Consider the following 21,171-nt stretch of genomic DNA (forward strand, 5'->3'; position numbering starts at 1 on the left):
CTTCCCCAATTTATTCCCTGTCATGCACTTACTGGCACTGAATTGTTGATGCACCTTCCTGCATAGTGTGTGAATGGTGTCAGCATGGCTTTGGGACTGGCTGCTTCTGGTGATTGATGGTGTCAGCAGCCAATATTGGGCTTAGCCAAGCTTCATGTGCTCACTTTAAAACAACTGCATACTCATTTGTGGCAACACTTTCTATCAGGCACAAACATATATCTGTTATTTTTGTCACATCTTTATAAAATTGCTCATTGCAAATGACCTTAATCTTGAGCTGTGTGAGGTGGATGCATAGTAAATCAGGATGTGCATTTACCTTCAATAATGAACTCTGCTACTTTATGTAGCTTATGGGAAGTATGTCCATTCAGTGGGAATCCTTACAAGATGTCCAACAGTGAAATGTCAAGCTAAGTGCCTCTATTTCTGCTGTGGTTCCCAGCCACATTCTTATCCTTGGCTGCTACACCCACTTGTGCATGAGCTGGCTATGGATTTCATTTTTTGGCTCAAATGTTGCGAGTGCAGTGAACTTAGTGTGGTGTTAATGACAAGGTTTAATTGTACAAACCCCACAGATGATGACAACCCACCTGTGTCCTTTGTAAAGTTCTCGCCAAACGGAAAGTACATCCTGGCAGCCACCCTGGACAAGTGAGTGCTGGGCCATCCCTACTTCAGTCTATAGCAAGTAGTGTACCCTATAGAGGACAAAATAATTTTTTGACACTGGCATAAATGAGCACTGAACTAAAACTAATTTGGTCTGAGAAATGATCAAATACCAAAGATTTAATAAGCTTGCTTTGCTACAAAACGAAGCCTTATCAAAAGTTGTCACACTATTTGTTGGGCTTCACCAATGCAAAACAATTTCCCTAAAGAAATATTTGAAAAAAAAAGTTTTGCTTGTATTAAATATTCAAAAAAGGTTCCGAGACAGTAAAAAAAATTTTCTGACAAGCTCCCGTGTGGCAGCTCACCTAGCTTGTTCTGCTGTGTCAGTACTGTGACCTTCACAATGCGCTGGTCAATTAATGAGCCATACTGTGATCAGGTTCTATTTCAACTTGTTCAAACATGCTTCTGTTACCATTGTGAAAATAACACAGAGTAAATTTGGGGTTGAAATGAAGGTGTTTTGCCAAATCGTACTCATGATCCATGCAGTGCACTTTTTTACTCAAGATTCTCATGTCGCCAAGCAGGTCATGTCCCAGGAAACTTTTCTTCATCACCTCTGTACTGCAGCTGCAGTAAAAACAACCAAGAATTGTGCGTCGTGAGAGTTTATTGAAGGGACACTAAAGGCAAATATTAAGTCAAACTAAAGTGATAGATGAGTGCTCGAGAATCTCTAAGGCAGCAATGTCATCACGTTAATAATATCGAAATTGAGGTAAATGCAGGACATGATTAGAGACTCCCCTGAAACACTCAAGCACTTGTCCGATGATGAAAGCGCTCCTTAGTTAAATTCTGTCATTAGTACTCAACCACTTGTTGCAAAAAAACATCATTGTATTGTAAGATGGAATTAAATGGTTCTTGTCCAGATCTATTTCATTTTTAGAAAAAAAGAACGCAATGCAAATACCCTTGACCACGACACGGTTTCAATTACCCTTGACCACGAAAGGTTTCATTTTCGCTCGACTCTGTGCTGCCCACGCTATCGCATTTCAGTAATTCTGTGTGCTGGTTTTGCTGGCTCACGAAATTCTCACAAACTGCAAGTAGCAGAGAATTCAACAGGGTGTCTACCAACCGGGAATTCTAAGGGAATTTGAATAGTCTGGGAATATTCAGGGAAAACTCAGGGAATTTGTGCTTCTGTCAGGGAAAATTAGCTGACATTTTATTGAAAGGGAACAAAAGTCACCCTAATGCTGGCTCGAGTAAAAGGGAGAAATTGTAACTAATTGTCTTTGACGCTGTGTCGTCTGCAGGAGTAGTTGCCAGTGTACAGTCAATGACTGATTTTCCGGACGCCCGATAATGTGGACGGCTTCGCAGTGCCACCATGTATCCCATATAGTCAATGGAGAGCTTTAGAATAGGGGCTACAATAGTTTGGGGCCCCAAAGAGCTTTGCAGGTGCTTGCATGGGGCACGCAGGTGTGAAGAGATTTAGAATAGGGCTACAGTGAACTAGAAAGCTTTCTAGTGGTGCGACCGAAGCGCGCTCCCCTTGTTTGCCCTTGTCCCCGCTTGTGGCGAAAGTAGTGGCGGCACTGTCATCGCTCACTCTTCCCATCTAGTTTACTCTGCGGCATGGGCGGCGTGACTTTTTTCATGTCGTGTGCTTGTTTGTTCTCGTGGAACGGTGGAAAAAGCAGCGTCTAAACCATTGTTACGCACCAGGTTGCACAACTGGATATGCACGTATGTAACAAAGTTGTAAGTTATCTCTTTTTAAAGCCCCCAAAGGTGAAGAACGATGACTTCTTTGGGAACGTAACCTCCATCGGCTTGACGAGTCGCTTGACGCCAGTTGCGCTGTGCGCGAGTTGCACCTTGAACCGCATTTTATTGTGGGAGACTATGTGCATACCATTAATGGTGTTGAAGTTCAAATGCCAAGGGGAATGCAATGCTTGCCTCTAATGCAGTTCCTACGATTTTGCCCAACCTGCACGCTTTTTTGCCACGAAAAACTTTGGCTCTGCAAAGCGGTGTTAATTTTAAGCCTTTAATTGCCTTAGCTATTACAATCTTGCCAAGAGCGTCATTGGATCAAGCATTCAAGAGTACTGTAATCTGTAAGCCTGCTTTTGCCAGTTGAAGACCAGACCTCTAGTTCGTACAAGCAACAGCAGTTGACTTGTTGCTTGATGAGGGAGATGAAGGCGCCGAAGGTTCGCTTGATAGGAGCTCTTTGACTGTACTGGACCACCCGTACATTATTCACTGTAGTGGCTCAAGACTTATTATGTGGCAGGCTTGTCGCAAGGAAGTGTGTACTGAAAACAAAGTGTAGTGCATGTATGAACCAGCTTCTGCTGCCTGCTTCAGATGGAAAGTGCTTAAATGCTGCCATTTTCACGAAATCTTGCGACTTCGCTGGTCTTCTCTACCCTTCACTGGAGCTTTCTGTGTTTATCAGTGAACTTCAAGACATTTTCACTGGCTGCTTTAGCAAGAGTTAGCTCCATCGAGACAGCATTATGGATCTATTGGCAGTCATCAACAGGAGCTGCATTGGTGGTGTTGGTTGTGGTGAACATTGCAAGGTATTAACTGCGAAGTTGATCAGTTTTTTATGTCGTCACACGAATGCATTTCTACATCAAGGGTCTCGCGATATGAAACAATGTGTATGGCAGCAACTGAAGTTAAGTCGATTGTAAATGGCTGCAGTGCCATAAATGTGTGCTGTAATTCTCATGCCTATTCTAATGCACTGCGTTAATTTTTGAATTAATGTGCAAATAAGAAACTGTTTTTGAACAATGTGAATGAATAACATGTGCTTTTTGTACCCACATCTGATGACCGCAAGCTGGGAGAAATGGGAAACAAGATGTGTACAGTAAAGTGTTGTATTTCCTCAATGCCACACGTAAACCCAACATAGAGTGAGCTCCCAATACATTCGCGTAGTGTATTGGCAAAAGTAATTATGTATTCAAAACAAGTCTATCTTGTAGGTTCTTCAACAAGTTGTCATATCTGGGCAGCCGTGACAGCAACGTAGCAGCGGGTAAAAGCTGGCATAGAAAGAATGATCATGTAATCGCTGCCTACTCAGTATACATGGAAGTGAACTGTAGTTTTTAATACGTGGACATGTAAATTTAAAGCGATGCTAAGATTTTTTAGATGGAACAGTGTTTCACACGCCAGCCTGGCTTGTTGCGTGCGTGGAACTGCTGAAATAAAGGGATGGTATGGTGTGCACGTATTCAGTCATTTTGCACAGAGAACAGAAAACACGAGAAAAAGAATGGGTCTAAGGAAATATGATAGAATGTGTGATGGATGCACCCATTCATATGTGACGCGCCTCCGAGTGTGCTCGGAAGCAGATAGTGGTGCCGGTTACTGTAACAGCTCCATTTGCATATAGCACTGAAGTAATCAGCCAAGCTGTTTTAAATATACTTCAGGTACCTCCCATTAACGAGCGTATCCGTGCGGATGTGCTTTCCTTACAAACGGCTGAACAACTATAGCTTAAGTACAGTGAACTTGCTAAACCAACGCACACCCTTTTTGTTCCTAGCTTCGTACTGATACACTGGACGCGATAACATTTCTTCGTTCTATGCCCATATATGGGTGTTTTTCTTTTGTTTCCTTCCGAAGTACCGGCTAGCGAGTTTTTCGTAAGAAACCCCATTCAGTATAATGCGGTGCCGCTGCAGGCTGCAGGGTTGCCGGCGGCATTTGTCATGAGTGGTCGACGCCAGCGCCGCCGCATCATTCCACGCTGAAAAGCCCGCTCCCAGGAAGCCGCTCGTGCCACTAGAAAGCCTTATAGTTCACTGTAGTAGGGCTTTGCGTTTGCGGATAGGGTCTTGCACTGACAACGCTACTATGGCATCAAAAAAAAGCTATCAGAAATAAATAAAATATACTATTTTATGATAAGAGTAGTAATCTTGACTTCTGTGTTTTGTTGTTTAATTACAATTTAGAGGTTATTCTATTAGCAGGAAACAATTAGTCGCGTTTAGTTTTGAGTAACAAACCTTACTTGCGTGCCTTCACCAGCCAAGCTAAGCCATGGTAGGTCTACGAGCCATAATATCCACACTTGAATTGGGAATCAGCGGCGTCTAATGAATCAATCTCCATAACACACGCTAGTTGAGAGAAAGCAATAACCGCAGTCGCTTCTCCTAGCTTACGAACTTCACGCGTTACCACGAATCAAGCCCACTTTGGTGCTAGCTTGGAGCCATCGCTTCGATGGGTGCCGCGATGTTTGTTTGCGCAAATCTTTTGGGGCAGCTTTTGAGGCTCCCGCTAAATCAGTGAAATAGCGTGCCTGACGCAAAACTCAAAAGCAGTTTGCATCTCGCGCATGTGCAATGGCTTCGATGCTATTTCTTTGGAGCCCCTATTCTAAAACTCTAGAATATTTAAGAACGTATGAAATTTTGGATGCAAGAACACTTCACTGTCCGATTTTCCTAACTTTTTGCCGCGACCGCAAGGCCAAAACTCATTAATCAAAGTCAACACTGCCGTTTTGATTATCCTGCCGCCTGAAACCTGCGCTCTCGCACGCAAATCCACTGGCAGCTGTAGCCACCACCGCGGCAACGCGAGGCCTAGCTGCTTCAACGTTCGCTATTAAAGTTCTCACGGTTCGGTGCCATGATTTGCATAGAAAGAATTCACTGCTGTCAGTAGTGTCACCGACTCTGGTTCTGTAAGCGTCGCGATTAGCATCACAGCTTAGAAAGCACTGCGTGTTTCATAATGCCGGTTCGCGAAAGGCAGCTTCGCTTCAGCACAGCAATGTTACGCGGTGAAGCATACGTAAAGTATTGTGGTGAAGCTAAACAAGCATGGGATGGGGCAATTGTCACGGGACACAGTGTGTATTCTCTAAGTATACATGCGTGCACTCGCCGTCTCCTGTCACAGTACGAGCACCGATATGCATAATAAGTGTACTGGCAGGCCTTCAGAGCTTTTTTGGATGTGCCTGTGATGATTTGAGCCCTTAAGGGCACTAAAAGACGTGCACTGATTTCTTCGGACTGCCCGATTTTTCGGACGTTTTCGCGGCCCCTAGGGAGTCCAAAAAATCAGACGGTGACTGTACAACTGACCAAAGGGATGCTTTGAATGGTCTGTGGGGCAAATGCATTCCGGGACGAGGACGAGAACAGATAGGACTGTCGCATTGAGGAATGATCGGGAAAGGAACTGTGCCACCTCTTCTTTGAAGGAGCTTGAGCTGAAAAAGCTCAAGCTCCTCAAGCTCAAGAGTGTGGGCTGACGCCATGATGCAGGTGACCCTCATTCAAACCGAAATAAACTCTTTAACGCAGTGAAACTCAACGCTGAGGGATTGTGCGCAGGCTGAGAGTATGTCAGGACAGTTGAGGTTTACTTTCGAGCTGCTGAGAGAATCTCACTTGTGACAAAGTTTGGGCATAATACCAATGAGCTTGCTATCAGTTGATAGAAATAGCCCATTTTCGAAAATGTTTGCTTCTGTATGCATCTCTTTTTATAGGATTTGAAAATGTTAGACTCAATTTGCAATGGGCTTAGCAGTGTTTTTTTTCGAAGATATTTTATTCGCTGTGCATTTTACTAACCCCTCCCTTCGGTTTTCTGTTTTGAATAAAATAAACACTTACTTACTACTTACTTACTACTTACTATTCAAACTGAATTAAGTAGTTTTTTATCTTTTAACATGCTTACTAGAGAGTGACAGCATCGGGCGACATGCTGTCAGCCCGCCTTGACATAAAACAAAGTTCTGTGTCAGTCAGGAAATTTCGCAAAGGCACTCAGGGAAAACCTGGAAAACTCGGGGAAAATGAAAATATCAACTTGGTAGACATCCTGCTTATATGAGCAATGTGGTCAAAGCCAGTCTACTCTCTTGTCTACAAGCACATTCTTGTGTCGCTTCATCATGTGGGTTGAGAGGCAATCATGTAACATTCGCCTACTGAATCAACTCCAAGAAAATGGGTCTGAAAATTGCCATCACATTATGGGGATTTATGGAGGCTGAAGGGAATGATGCGCCACGTTTCTTAGCAAAAGCTGTTTCTTTACATGGTGAAGCGAGTGGTATGTCTAGGAACAGATTGGTTTTTTAACCACAGTGATATGTTATCTTTGGAAAGAAAGCCTGAAACAAGATGCAGAAGCAGCTTGGTTCTTTTTGTGGTGGCTCTTATTTTTCAGTGATTGTTGGCAACTGAAGTGCGGTTGATGAGAATTAAATTTTATTTGCAGCTGTCTGTTCCCGTAAGTAGACAGACACCTCACAGGGTGACCCCACTTTGTTTATTGCCACACTTGGTGCATTGCAAACAGTGGCCTACCTGCAGTACTAGTACAGTTGAACCTCACAATAACAAAATCGGGGGGGAATGCGAAAAAAAATCACTTTCGCAAGAATTTCGTTGTTGCAAAATGAGACAGCACAGATTCAGATACATCTCGGAACGAAACTTTACTGTCAAAATTCTGTTGGCCTACTTTGGCAAGCTTTGCTTGAGGACATAGAACTGTATTGCCGGCAGTACAAAGTGCGTCGCAGGCATCGATCAGCAGTGGCAGCACTGCCATTGAGCAGTATTCTCGGTCTATTGCTTTGAAAGGTATATCATCACTTTTGCAAAATTTTGCATAATTTGGTACCGGAGTTACGCTGCATGCATGCATTTCTCCAGTGCACGCTGTCGCCTGTAGACGCCTATGCGTCGAGTGCCAAGCGTGAAAGTAATCTTATCTCGTATACCCGAGGGCAATTAATCGAGATTACAGCCCCTTCGTGCAAATATACGTCGGATGTCGAATCTGCACACAGTGCCTGTCGGGTGGCACCAAAACCAGTGTTCTTGAAGCAAGGGATGCGTATTCCCGGACTATGGCTCAGTCACAGCCCAATGCATGGCACTCCATGCTGCGACCGCCATCTCAAGTGCCATAGACACTTCCATGTCGGTGGGATGTGGATTTCCTCGTTTTTGCTGAATTTTCCTTGCTGAGGTGCACATTACGCACTGCACTTGGTGAGCAAAAACCGTTGTCACGTGTCTGTAGCAACATGCTGCCGCTTCAAAATGTCGATCAACAAACAAGATGGTGGCCACAATGTGTTTCTGGTGTGATCGCTTCTGGCGCTTTTGTGTTCTTGTAAACAAAAATGGCGGCGCCCACGCAAGTTTAATATAGTGGTATTTTATGCAATTTTAGTGCAAATAAATCGCATTTGAGCACATTTTAGAGCCTGCTAGCCTTGCACGAGTAGGTAACATGCGGGGTTATGTGCCGGCAAATTTCGTTGATGCTGGATTGTAGTACAGCAACATTTCGCTGTCGAGAGGTAAGTAATGCATTGACTTCTATGGGCATTCACCATATGGGCATACGGAAACATTTCGTTGTCACGAGAACTTCATAGTTGCAGGATTTCGTCATCGTGGGTTTCGACTGTACACATGTTCTCACTCACTATTTTACTGCACTTGCGTGATTCAAAGCATTGGCATATGTACTTTTAATCGGGCACTTCAAAGATGTTCATGAGCACTGCTTGTTGTGGCCATCGAGGGCTTAGTATGCGTGCCTCTATTATCGCGTGTGTGTCAAGTCTTGTTCCCTCATTCTTGCATGTCTTATGTAATGCCTTTTGGGCGCATAAATTGACAGCATGCACTACCAACACGCATTCTCAAATGCTTCACAGCGCACTGTGCTAGTGCAGAGTGGCTTGAGCGTGTTTTCAAGTGTACTGGCTGCACTGCGGGTTCTGCACACTGACTATGGTTAGCTACGGCCACTTTAGGTAAACAAATTGAAAAAGGAAGTGGGAAATCTTTTAATAAATAAATTGTGTGACAACTCGTGCGGTTCTGCAACACTTTCATGATATTATAAACCGACACACTATTTCTGCGTCTGTGTGTCAGCCATCGTGCACTGCCAGAGTGGCGTTGTCTGACTTGTCTCTGCTACAGTTCACCACTGACCAGTCACCACCGACCACGGGAGCAACGCATTGTTATGGTGCTGCTGCCAGCTGTTCCAAGACACTGTCATCGAAAACTTGCACTTACACAATGCAATAGCCGATCAACAGTCAATATCGCTGTGCAAAACTATGTGCAAACTGCCATGAAACTACACCACCAGCTGACTGTGAAAAGATGCGGTCGTTTACTCAATATACGTCGAGAACGCCCAACAACACCATGACGTCAAATTGACGTCGGTCATAACTACTAAATGGCGCTATTTATTTTCCAGTTTTGCTAAAACAGCCAATCAGTGTGCACTGTTGACGGAGGCATGGCCAAGGCGATAGTATCGCCGATGTGGATCGTTTCAGAATATGAGCCCTAGAGATCCTGCGCCGCCTGCTTTTTATAATCTCACGTGTTCTCCTGAGGCCTGCACTTGCCGGTCACATGTACCCTCCTGTAGCAGTACTTGTAAACAATCCTATCTATCGTTGTGGCGAAAGAAAGCGCCCCGCGACTTCTGCAACATCAATCAGAACCTCGCCATCAAACGAAAGTACTACTCTTTGCCGAAACTGCTGTGGACAAAACTGTGGCTGCTATCGAAGCGATCACGGACGACGACCTTGCGGTTCTGAAGGCTCGTGGCCAGCGCACGCACCAATTCAAAACGAAAGTACTCTTTGCTGCAACTGATGCAGACGCAACTGCGGCCGCTATCGAAGCGATCATAAACGGTGACCTTGCGGTTCGGAAGGCTCGTGGCCGATGCATGCACCGATTCAAAACGAAAGTACTTTTTGCGCAACTGCTGCGTATGAAACTGCGGCCGGAGATGCAAGGGCCAATGATGGCCAAATATCAATTGTGCTTGCATTCGCTTATTCTTGATATGTTGGTGATGGAATGGTAGTAAATTTGCATGTGGGTTAGGGGAGATGCGTGTAGAGAAGGTGCGAGACGTTTACTGTGCGATGAAGTAGCACTACTCATTTTCTCACTGTAGAATACGGGTGTCACACAGCACACTTGTGATTGCGATCAAGGCCGATCCAGATCGAATTTCTCTGTCATGATTGGCTCCTTTGCACAAAATGCGTGAGAGAGCCAATTGCAGTAGAAAATTTCAATCTGGATCGGTCCTGATCGTGATCCGAAGTGTATGTGTGACACTGGTATAACGAGCACTACTCACTCTTGGCACCATTCCAGGATTTAAGTAATTTATGTGGAGGTTAGTGATAGAATGCTAGCAGGTTGTGAATTCCTTTATTCGCAGGGAAAGCCATGCATCACAAAGAGCTGGCAACACGGGCAGTCCTTATTTAGTAGCAGTCCGTGAACTTGACCACAGAGAGTCATTTCATTTCATTTAATATGCCACTTGCTATTTGTACAGCCAACAACAGCACACATCGTCCCTCTACCGCTCCACATTTTGCTGCATGAATGGAACACAGTGCATTAGCGAACACCCAGTTCTTTCTCCGACAGCTTATCGCACAGAAACGGCAGGAATGGTTTTGTATTTATGCGTTTTCACTGAAGCAACATGTTGCACACTGCCGAAAATGGCATCTCATGCCTTCAGAGCAAACTGCTCCGTGTGGTCTATAAAGCATAAATAGGCACAAAGTGTTCCAGCATTGTTGCCATTAATGTACTTTTTCTGCTGATGACTATGGTGATGCAGACTCTGCATCGCTTTGGTTGGACACCAGTGCTATTATTGCTCTCTTGTGGTGCTCGCTGAGCTCAGAGATTTGTCTGAATTAACAGATGTACAGCCAAATATGCCCAAATTAACGATAGTTTGATTGCATTAAATAATGCATAAACCTGCTGGGACCAGCAGACGAGTCCGAATTAACGACGGTCGAATTTGACTCCTGTTAGTGAGACTACTTATAGTGGTAGCTCTGTATGTATTGTTCATGAGCTATAGAGGAGTTTGTGATCCTATGGAGGTTGTCATATTCTTATGCAGACACTTTTGTTTGCCTCTTATGCCAAACAGGCAACAAGTGACAGCCCCCACAATACTGTAGTGTGCCTCGCTCAGTTATGTGGGTATACAGTAGGCATTGACGCTTTCAAAGAAAGCTGTTGGGGGCGAGCTCCACCCCTGGAAAAGCTGGCGCCACCATCGGCGTGACATGGCATGAGGGATCACGTGGACACAGTGGCCGCGTCGGCTGCGTCGGAAGCACCGAAGCGAACTGAAAACAAAAGTTCTAAGTCCCACCTGCGCTGCGCTTATAATTAAGTGGCGAGGTTTTCCCGCCTTGGGTGTCTGCTTGACAGCATTTGAAAGCACTATACAGTGAAAGCTCGTTAATTCGAACTTCAATAATTCGAATTTATGGATAATTCGAACTGTACGATTTGGTCCGGCCAAGCTCCACAGAAGTCTATGTATAAAAAAGCCTGTTAATTCGAATGCAAGAAGGTTCCGCCACGGATAATTCGAAATACGCGCCACCGTGCCGGCGGCTTGGCACCTGGCACATGGCCAGAGGAACCCTCCTACTGCCTACACACAAGCCTGCATCGCCTCCGGAATGGAGAGAACGGCGAGAGAAGGCGAAATTGGGAAAAATCTAACCGACGCGGGATCGGCCAGAAAGGCAGCTGCGGCTGCCTCCTCTCCGTTCTACGTGACCTCCGAGACTTCTTGCCCGTCACGAATCTCGGAGGCTTTGCAAATCTTGTGTAGCTGCTCATGTTGCACGGCAGATGGTGCGGCAAGCACCAAAACACAGCAAATCAAGTGCGTCGCAGCTGCGCTTGCAATCAAGAACCGACAAATCGGGGCCTTCGCCACTTTCACATGTTCAGCATCTTTGTCTCGGCAGTCTTCATCGGTTGTGCACGTCTGATTTCAGCTTAGGGGGTACCGGCTGTCGCGATTCTTTATGATAGTGTTAAGCCTTGGCTATCGTTCATTTCAGTGGACATCGGTGGTGTGGCACAGTCGGACCCGGAGCTGCGACTTGAAGATGGCGTGTGACCGCAGCACACGCCATCACTTTCTGACACGCGAAATTTCTGACATGCCCTACTGCTTCCAAATCGCAGTGTACTGTTGTTTCCTTCACTTTCGTTATTTCGAACTTTCGTTAATTCAAACCGAAGCGGCTTCCCCTTACGGTTCGAATTAACAAGCTTTTACTGTAATAAGTAGTGGCTGCTTTTGGAGGCATGCAGCATGGCAGGCTAATGCTCGGTGCCGCAGTGCCGGACGTAGGCAGCGGAGCATGGTGTCAGCCTTATTCACACGTAGCTGCAGGACAAGAAGCTGCTTGAAGCTTGGCTCGCGAAACTTAGAACCGGCAAACAGCCATCGGCTACAACTCGGGTATGCAGCAAGTACACACGCGAGGAAGATTTCTGATAAGGCGTTGGGACTGCGATGTTCGGTGAGTAGCAGAAAATCTGCACTGAGATGCTCGCCTGCACCCAGCTGCACGGCTAATGACATGACACTTTATTTTGTCTATGAACTTCTTGATGCTAGACACTGGCAAGTTCACTAGAATGGAAAGGGACTGGTCAGAAGCACATAAAAAAAGGCATGGCACGTGGTCATGTTTGTGTTATGAATTAATGTACTGGATTACGAAAAAGAAGCAGCGGGAAATCGCACGCTGAGAAGATCGATAAACATACAGTGTGGTGCAACATGAGAAATAGTCATACTGAAACATATAAGAATTTCGAAGAAAAGAAAAAAAGATTGAATCGTCATGACGGCACATCAAGAAATTATTTTTGAACAGCTCTGATATCGTCCACGCAACAATGGTTGCTTGTCTACTGTCAAACGCTCGTATTATGTGGCCTAGAGCTCACAGCGCGGTGCGAAAACGCACTCGCAGCAAAAGCAAAACAATGTGCGTGGACATGCATGCAGACACACAGTCAGTCGTTGCAGACCCGTGCGGTCGCTACATTGAGGCTTCATTCTGTTATGCTCCATTCGGTTATACAGACAGCCCACTATAAAAACATATTTCACATAGTTCGCTCTCAGCATTTGCCTACCTTTCACGCAAGAAGCCGGTTCGGGAGACTCCATTGCGGTGACTGCGCGCAGTGGTGCTCACCATACATAATTGGTAAAGCGATAGCGTCTGTAAGCAATTTTGTGCTTTCAGTTTGCCCAAGATTATTACTTTGACAATAAGAACTTCCCTCATTTTGAGAGTTCTTAAAGAAATTTCTAGGAGGGCTGCTGCGTGGTGTTTTTATTGGGCGCTGTAAGCCAAACCTATGAGGAGCGTGCCGCGTTATCCCTTGTACTATGCAAGGGAGGCGCTTCCGGCAGGTGGCGACTCCGTAAGTCCTCGCCCCCAATACGTTTTCTGATTGAGTGCTTATACGTGCAGAGTTCCCTTCAACAATACTTCATCGGGCACACTTCATGCGTGGTGAAGGTTTCCATAAAAAGAAAGCGTAAAGCAGGTATCAATAACAGCCCCTGTCTCAACTGGTGGCCCTTAGAGTTGCGGGTCGCTTATATCATGCAGCTCACCTCATCTAGTGCGATGCAACAACGCTAACAATCACAAATCAGCGTGCTTTGCAATATTTCTTCATTTTGTGTCGGTGCTGCCCAATTTACATGGTGCTTGAAGCAAACAACCAGCTGTGGCTGTACGTGCTGGTGTGAACAAATGTACTGCCCGGGTGAATGGTTATTTAAACATGGGAAGTTGTGCATGCTCTAGCTGTACTTTGGCGCAAATATGTGAAATACAGTGGAACCCCGTTGATACTTTCCTCACTGTTGCATTTTCCCGGTTGCTACTTCGTGCTTTTGTGGTCCCTACCTAAATCCCGTTGACTCCTGTGTATTATGTTCCCATTTGGTACAGCGCCATTCTGTAATGTTCCTGCACCCTAAGTTTCCGCCACGTAAATATAACTGTGCAGGGAGAAATTGGCTCTCGTATGCTGCAACAAGCGACCAATTCATTGCAACAAGTGACTGAATTTTGCAATAAATGAACAAAGTTGCAAAGCCAGGCACTGCACAAACATTGGGAGAAAGCATGTATTCAGCAGTTGGTAAAGCATCTGAAAAAGTGCACATCGATTAAAACCTACCGGGAAGCACGCACACTGGGCCAATTCTGCCAAGTACAGGGCTACATGTACTTTAGGGCCTGCAAGATCTTATTTGGATTTCACAATTGCCAGTTCTCGTTAGCTTTGGCATCTGCCCTCCTGGTCACATTAAAGCACCAGGACATCTAATAACTGCACCGGCAGCCACTCTGTTTCCGACTTTTTGCTGTGGCATTTGCTGTGGCAGTTTTGTTGTGGCAGTTTTGCTATGGCAGTCCTCACGGTTACATTTTCCTGGCTGGTACGTTTTTTTCTCTACGGTCCCTTTAAGAACATATCTACGGGTTCTGCTGTATCTGGTTGAGAACAAGCGAAAAAACAAAATGTAAGCAGCATGTGTAAAATTAGTGGCAAATGTCGGCACAGGGGCCCATTGTGTCATTGCAGTTTGGCTGATGACTCCACTTTTGCAGACATAGCCGTCCGCAGAACACAGCTGTAGCAGGAAGTCAGCAGACCAAAATCTGTGTCTAGTCAGTCTAGTGCGATCGAGCCTAAACCCATCTTAACTATTCCAAACGACCAAAGCAAGCTGACAACATGGCAATCATCTGCAGTAGCTCCCCTAGTGGCAGCTCCTGTTGCTATAGGAAACTTGGCCTGAAGTTTCGTGACCTGTAAAGAAGTATTATAAGGACTATGGTAGCACTTTAGTACTTGGCTGCTTCACTAGGTGTGTGGCATATTTACTTATGTAAGACCTGCTCTTTCTTTTTTGGATTTTCTTTACTGGAGGCAGGCCCTACATTAAGCAGTATTTTGGCTATTCAGTGAAGCGTCGAACTGCGCCTGGACTGCTATGCAATATAACTCTGGCGGCCAATTATGAACAGAGTTAAAGGAATCGGCCAAATTTTCAGACGCAGCCACAAAGATTGACAGTAAGATTGATTTTATTGTCTTTGTATAGCACCAACACAGCAAGAAGTTTTGTTACTTTTGCTCAACATTGTGCTTTATTAAAATAAAATTTATTGAAATTTCATGATGGCTGAGGCTGTGGGTTCACTTCACGTTCACCTATCACACAGCCTGATGGCGTTTTGGGTTGCGTAAAGTGCAGATGCTGCGCACACGGCCTCGACTCTGCGACACTGTCAGTTTAGGCTGTGCTGTGCAAAATTAGTTTGGAGCTTTACTGGCTTTATGCCCACACAGGAGCTTATGCCATACGTGAACTTGCTATATGTATTCACGGTAGTTGTCGGCTGATCATGCATGGACCAAGCTACGCTTGCCATGCATGGCCGTCAGCCCTGACTGTGCATGTGATCTCGTGCCGCACTGCCAGATATCAGGGGGCGCGCGCGCGCACACACACACACGCACACACACACAAAAAAAATGCACGGACGTGCACTGCAGCAAACACTTATGCCATGTACTGCGCTGGTACTCTACTGGTCTATAGCTCTACGTCGGTGCAGTACCAAAGACATGCATAGTGTAAGACTGCAACTCTACTTTAAAACAAAGTGGCCAGGGCTTTGTCCGGACTGCAACGCGAACCACGTAGTTGCCACATTGCATTGACAGCTATCAAATTTATCAGTAAACCCCTGCATCACACTTGGGCGACACTTCAAAAACATTACGTTGCTGATGCAGTCCTCTTGCAGCGTCGGCCCTCTCTTGCTTTTGGTGGCAGCGCGTGCCTGACTTCACGTACTTGTTTAAGGTGTGGTAACACTGAGTTGATACGAGACTGACAAGTTGCTGATGCCAACGATTGGCCCCCTATTCAGCAGTGTGTTGACGAGACCATTTTATCGTAATAGGCTGACAACAACACAACCAACGGGTGTGACTTCTCTTAGCGCGATGGACTTTCTTGTCGACTGCACCGACCAAATCGGCGTGCTGACCATGATCGCTCAACCGAACCCCACGCGATCGGCTACCAATACGACAACGCGACAGCCACAGCGCATTCACTTGTATATATAATTATTCGTGCTCGGAATGCGTCGAACATGCCTTTGAAGTTGAAATACACAAGCTTCAGTCCTTAAGCCATGCACATGAGTTTGTGCCAATGTTGATGTTGATTAGCAATGGTTGGGTTGGGCCTGGCTCCGTCAAGTTCGTGCACCTGCTAACGAGGGACCTGAACTTAAAATACAAGCAGTTAGGGTGAAAGAAACTGCTCTTATAGTTCAGTTGTGGCCCTATAGCGATTTGATATCAACTACTCTACATACACAAAAAATCTCAAGTGGCAGCACAGCACTGTGCCAACATCCTGTACTTTCATCACCGTTCCCGAAGGCTGCTGGTCGCATTCGCTGCATAGATGGCGGGTTTGTACGTCTTGTTATGCTGACACATTTGTTAACTCCAGAGAAGCACTGTTTACCTCTGCGTCAAACAGGAAAGAAGAGGCAGTGCATACGGTAGCGCAGCATAAACTCGCCTAGTTACCAGCGGTGTCAGTAATGGCATCCGTGTTTTCACGAGAGAACTACACAGTCTATAAGTGAGAGCTTATGCCAAGCAGTTTTCTCTAATAATATTTTATGGCATGTGCAAACTGTAAGTATGATGAAGTTAAACAAACGAGAACCAGTAATAACAGCCCGTAATATATGTGTCTGTATCACAGTTGCAGTTGTTTAAGTGGCTTGGCCGCTCATATTGACTTATCTCAGGGTGGAACAACGCAGCATGCATGCACAAATATGTATGTTTTGCCACGTTTTTACATTATTTCATACCAATGATGCGCTGTTTTCATGATATTCAAAGATAACAGTGATCTGAGGCTGTAGATGTTGATATAAACAAATGCACCGCTTTAGTAAATTGATGTGGAAGGCTGTGCTTGAAGGCTTGTTGAATATGCAAAATGCTTAATAAATGTGTAAAAGAAATAAAAAAAAGCGATGTGCAAGCGCTGACATCAGCAACAACAAACTTCAAGGCAGCCACGTCGGCAGATGGAACTCAGCGTGGCTTTATCGGCTGCACTGTTAGCACAACAGCGCACTCAGGCCTGTTCACCCAGTAGTCTATTAGTGAATGACATGCTGCCCTCGAGAAACCATTAATAATTAATTGTGATCCACAAAATGCAGAACCAATGCGCACTCAACATGAGCGCTGGTACACAAATCAATTGGCAAAAGCTCTGGCACCCTTCCAAAACGTTTCCAGCGGCTTGTATGGGAGGGCATCACAGGAACATGAAAAAGGCAGATTGAAGACCAAAGTGAATACCACAATAATTGGAAACCTCGATATTGTGAAGAATTAAAAAAAATACCTTGAATTGGAGTTCAAGCATCAGTTCTGCTTGTCTGTAGGCACACTGAAGGGCTTCATATGAATACTGGCTTTTCTTTTTTTTTTTTGCAGACATGCATACCATCGATGCTGATTAATGATGCAGTTTCTGTTAGTATGCCATTCAGCAACATGGTCGTATTTCTTGCAGTGTCGTCTGTTGCCATAGCACTGAAGCCTATGTGATCATGCTGTAATTTATAAAGGCAGCCTTGTGGGCTACTTAACATCTGTGTGTACCTTTGCAGCCAAACCAGAAATGCATGTCTGTGGCAATGGCAGAATGCTTTTTTCTCTAGCCTAAGTGGTCGCACCGCATGGTGCCACTATTGTATCAACCATATGAAGCCAACAGACAGGGAAAGCATAGGGGAAATTGTTGGTAGTTTTTGTTTTAGCTGGCATGGTGAAATGGTAAGGGAAATGAAAGTGGACGAAAAAGCAACCTGCCACCAGTGGGACCTGATCCCACAAGCCCCGCATTACGTGCGCATTGTACCAGTAATGAGGTATGTTGCAATGAAATGTATGCATCTTTAATCTAATAAGAGGAAACAGGTGCTACATCTTTAAATAGTACCAAACAGTACACACACTGTCCAATACTATGTCTACAAAAATTATTGCGATACGAATACTGGAAAAGTCTGGCTTCTTGAGGGATGCAGCATGCTCTAGTACATGATGTCTTCTGTGGATGGGGGAAAGTTAGTGAATTTTTGCTTCAATTTTATGTTTTATAATGTGCAGTTGATGATGTAAACTATTAGAAAAATACTTGGATGTTTTATAGGGACTATTTCATTCGAGACCTGAATCGACTAGGACAACATTAGATTCATTATTTAAATGTTTCGTATATTCACACACACCCTGTGCTTCACTAAAGCTTAATTTCAGGCTGTTTTGTGGGCCAGAATGTAAGGATGGAATGTGGACTAGATTTTTTGGGGTTGATTCATAGATGAGAACAAGTATTTTAGAAAAAGGTAGTGTTATTTCTTAAGTTTCTTTTGCAAGAAAAAAAGACTATAAAAGTCCTAATGCGGCAGTAAGAGCAGCATGATGGGCCCAGTGAGTGGGGCTGATGCACTGCTTGAATTTAGTCAATGGTGGGCTGGTATAGAATAACAGAGGACAAAGTCTGCTTGGGCTTTGCTGGGTACAACATTCACTGGCCGTTTGCTGTAAATACTTTGCGCTACTGCCCGGCAATTAGGCAGCGAGTGCTGCGAGGCTTCAGTGTTAACATTTTCTTTTTATTTCAGCACACTCAAGTTGTGGGACTACAGCAAGGGCAAGGTGAGTTTGCTGCCGTCGCGACACACGTAGTGCACAGTGATTGATGCAGCCGTGCCGAGATATGTGCAGTTGCCCATTATGAGGGCTGGCAGGTTGTACTGGGCAACATTACTGACAATGTTTTTTGTCCTTCAAATCAATAATTAATTCTAGAGTGAGCAGTAAATAGCAGTCACCTTTTGATTTAAAAGGAAAACAAGGCCAGGCATGAAGGTCACATGATGATCACTACGTGGCCAAAGCCACGACTGTGGGTGGGGGTGCTTCTGGCTGTGCTCAATGTGATGAAAGCCACCTCCATCCGTATATGTCAATACTGCAAGTCCTTTGGTAAACAAGGCAATGTACTGGATCATCAATACAATCAGTAAATGACTCTAGTTCCAATCTGGCAATAATGAGTACTTATGCACACAACTTGCTGCATTTGTCTTGTAGGTAAAGGACATTCGGAAGTATGTTGTGTCCTAGTAACTAAGTCCTGGTTAGTTGTGTGTATTTTTTACATATCGTGCAGCTAACTTTCAACTTGTTTGGCTTTCTTAAGTGCTTTTCGTAAGGACTCGAAATTTTATCTGCATACTCGACGGATGGTCTGACGAGTTTTGAAAGCAGTTCACTTGTGCATATTTTAATTGGAAATGCCTGGGCTTTCTGGCATATTGCACGCTTGAGCTTACTTTCTAGCTAGAGGTATATTGGCACTCTAAACCATGTATCTGTTGCAAATGTTATGGTGTTTTCTTTTCTATGTTTAATTTTGTAATTCATTTTTGGCACCGCTCGCATGGTCATTCACTGTTGCTTTAGTTCAGCTGGCTTGCTGAAGCATTGTGCATGTCTTGTGCACCAATCAAGCATTCTCTCTGCAGTGTCTCAAGACGTACACAGGGCACAGGAATGAAAAGTACTGCATCTTTGCAAACTTCTCTGTCACTGGTGGCAAGGTGAGAGCTTGTTTTTCCACCTCTAGAGTAGGTATGGTTCACGAAAAGTTGTGCAGAAACCACAATTTACAATATAAGCCTTCTTGAAAACTATGACCAATACAAAAGCAAAGTAAAAGTGGGAGCCAACGTTTTGACAAGTGGACTTGTCTTTTTCACGGTAACATATGCTTTCCTCAGCACAGTATATGGGTAGGGTTCTTCTAGAGGGGAGAGGGGGCAAGTCAGGTGGGTGAGGCAACGATCAAAGCTGTGTTAGCAGCGAAGGTGCAGAATTGACACAGACAGGTGCTGTGCACACGGTTGGTGACACGGCAGTGTGTCAGCCAAGCATATCAACGGCCATGTGCGCAGCACCACTCTATTAACTGCTTCGCTGGAGGTTAGTAGGCTATTGCCTCTCTGAAAGAGGCAATAGGAGCGGCAGAAAATGGTTCTCGTGGGGAAAAAAAGACAAATGTATAAATAAAAGGAAAAAAAAACACTAAGCAACCGAATGCAAATAACTAAGTGTAAATACTTGCACTATAGCTATAGCTTGAAATTTAGCATAGCGAATAGATTCCAAATCTCCCTTTGAAATGTTTGTCTATTGGTTGCTACGTCTTGAACTTATGGATTAGGTACGATTCTCTGTATTTTCTTCCTCGTTCAGAACGGAAATTTCACTGTAATATGTATAGTTTGAGTTCATCAAAGTTATGACATGGTTGGTTGAAATGCTCGGAGGCGGCTTTGGGAAGCTTTTTAGCTGTGTCCGCGTGATGTGTTTAAACTGACGTTCATTGAGTGTCCCATTTCACTGATACAGTAAAAGCATGTTAATTCACAACTCGTTAATCCGAAATTTCGGATAATTCGAAGTAGCTACCACGGTCTGTCCAACAGTATATTGAAAGCAATATGTAACACATCCCGCTTATTCATACCGAAATCTGCACCACCACCGATAATTTGAACTCTGCACCATCGTAGATGGAGAGAGTGCTAGTGCGCAGGAGCACGTTGGCAACGCTGGCATCGCCACGCCGTGCAGCTGCTATGCTTTTTCCATCAGCGGCAAGGACGATAACATTGTCGCCGCGCACCATGTTCTTTGTGTACGAGCGAAGGTGTGCGAGGGTGAGCGGGCAAACGCAGCTCAATCACGCATGCGCGAGTGAGGAAGGTGGGGCGGAGCGCGCCCTCTCCTGTCACACACGAGGGTGAGGCTAGGGAGAGGGGGACACCCTTCTCTGGCGGCTGCTGCTTACAGCGTGGCATTGCGGGCGCCGTATCTAGAAAGCGATCTGTGACGTGGCCAAAGTGCATGCCCATATGGGCCTCATCTTCAAAGCAATCTGTGATGTTTGCAGAGTGCACATAGTGCCGGTAGCTTCGTATACAATGTGCTTTCCACGTTTCGTTCGCGTTGAAGCGAGAGCTGTACGAAAGTCAATTCACTCGCTGCTATTGCTGCATTTCTTCACTCCAGTGTTTTTCACTGAGTTTCCGCGGTCATCGAGCGAGATGTGTTCATGGTTACCTGCTCTTGTTAATTTAGTTAGTAAGCAAATGTTTACATATACGGCCGATACTTCGTTTTTCGGGCGAAACTGCGACATTTGTTTTTTCTCTGCGCCAGTCAGCGCGATGAACGCACGGATGGAGCAAGAGCCATCTTGACGTTGGGCACGTTGGACCACGTTGGCCGTGTCCAGTTACATTGGCTGTGGCAGTTCTTCAAAGTATAGATGTTGTTCACGCCAACATGACGCAGCATGTGCACGCACGTGCTCGCACCACGTCGGGCTTTATAGGTGCTTTAACTGGGCGATTTTTTTCTGATTTGCATT

The 21,171-nt window shown here is 45.0% G+C and overlaps 1 protein-coding gene across 1 annotated transcript in view; it reads left to right on the forward strand.

The window, feature by feature from the left end:
• Window positions 1-21,171, forward strand: part of wds (WD repeat-containing protein wds) — a 129,818-nt gene that overhangs the window by 84,079 nt on the left and 24,568 nt on the right. Inside the window, exons 10-12 of the mRNA XM_075678071.1 lie at window positions 585-660; window positions 18,356-18,389; window positions 19,262-19,336. Of these exons, the coding sequence (XP_075534186.1) occupies window positions 585-660; window positions 18,356-18,389; window positions 19,262-19,336 (185 nt within the window). The remainder of the gene's footprint in view (window positions 1-584; window positions 661-18,355; window positions 18,390-19,261; window positions 19,337-21,171) is intronic.

Source organism: Dermacentor variabilis, unplaced genomic scaffold, assembly GCF_050947875.1.
Source record: "Dermacentor variabilis isolate Ectoservices unplaced genomic scaffold, ASM5094787v1 scaffold_15, whole genome shotgun sequence".
Taxonomy (NCBI): Eukaryota; Metazoa; Arthropoda; class Arachnida; order Ixodida; family Ixodidae; genus Dermacentor; species Dermacentor variabilis.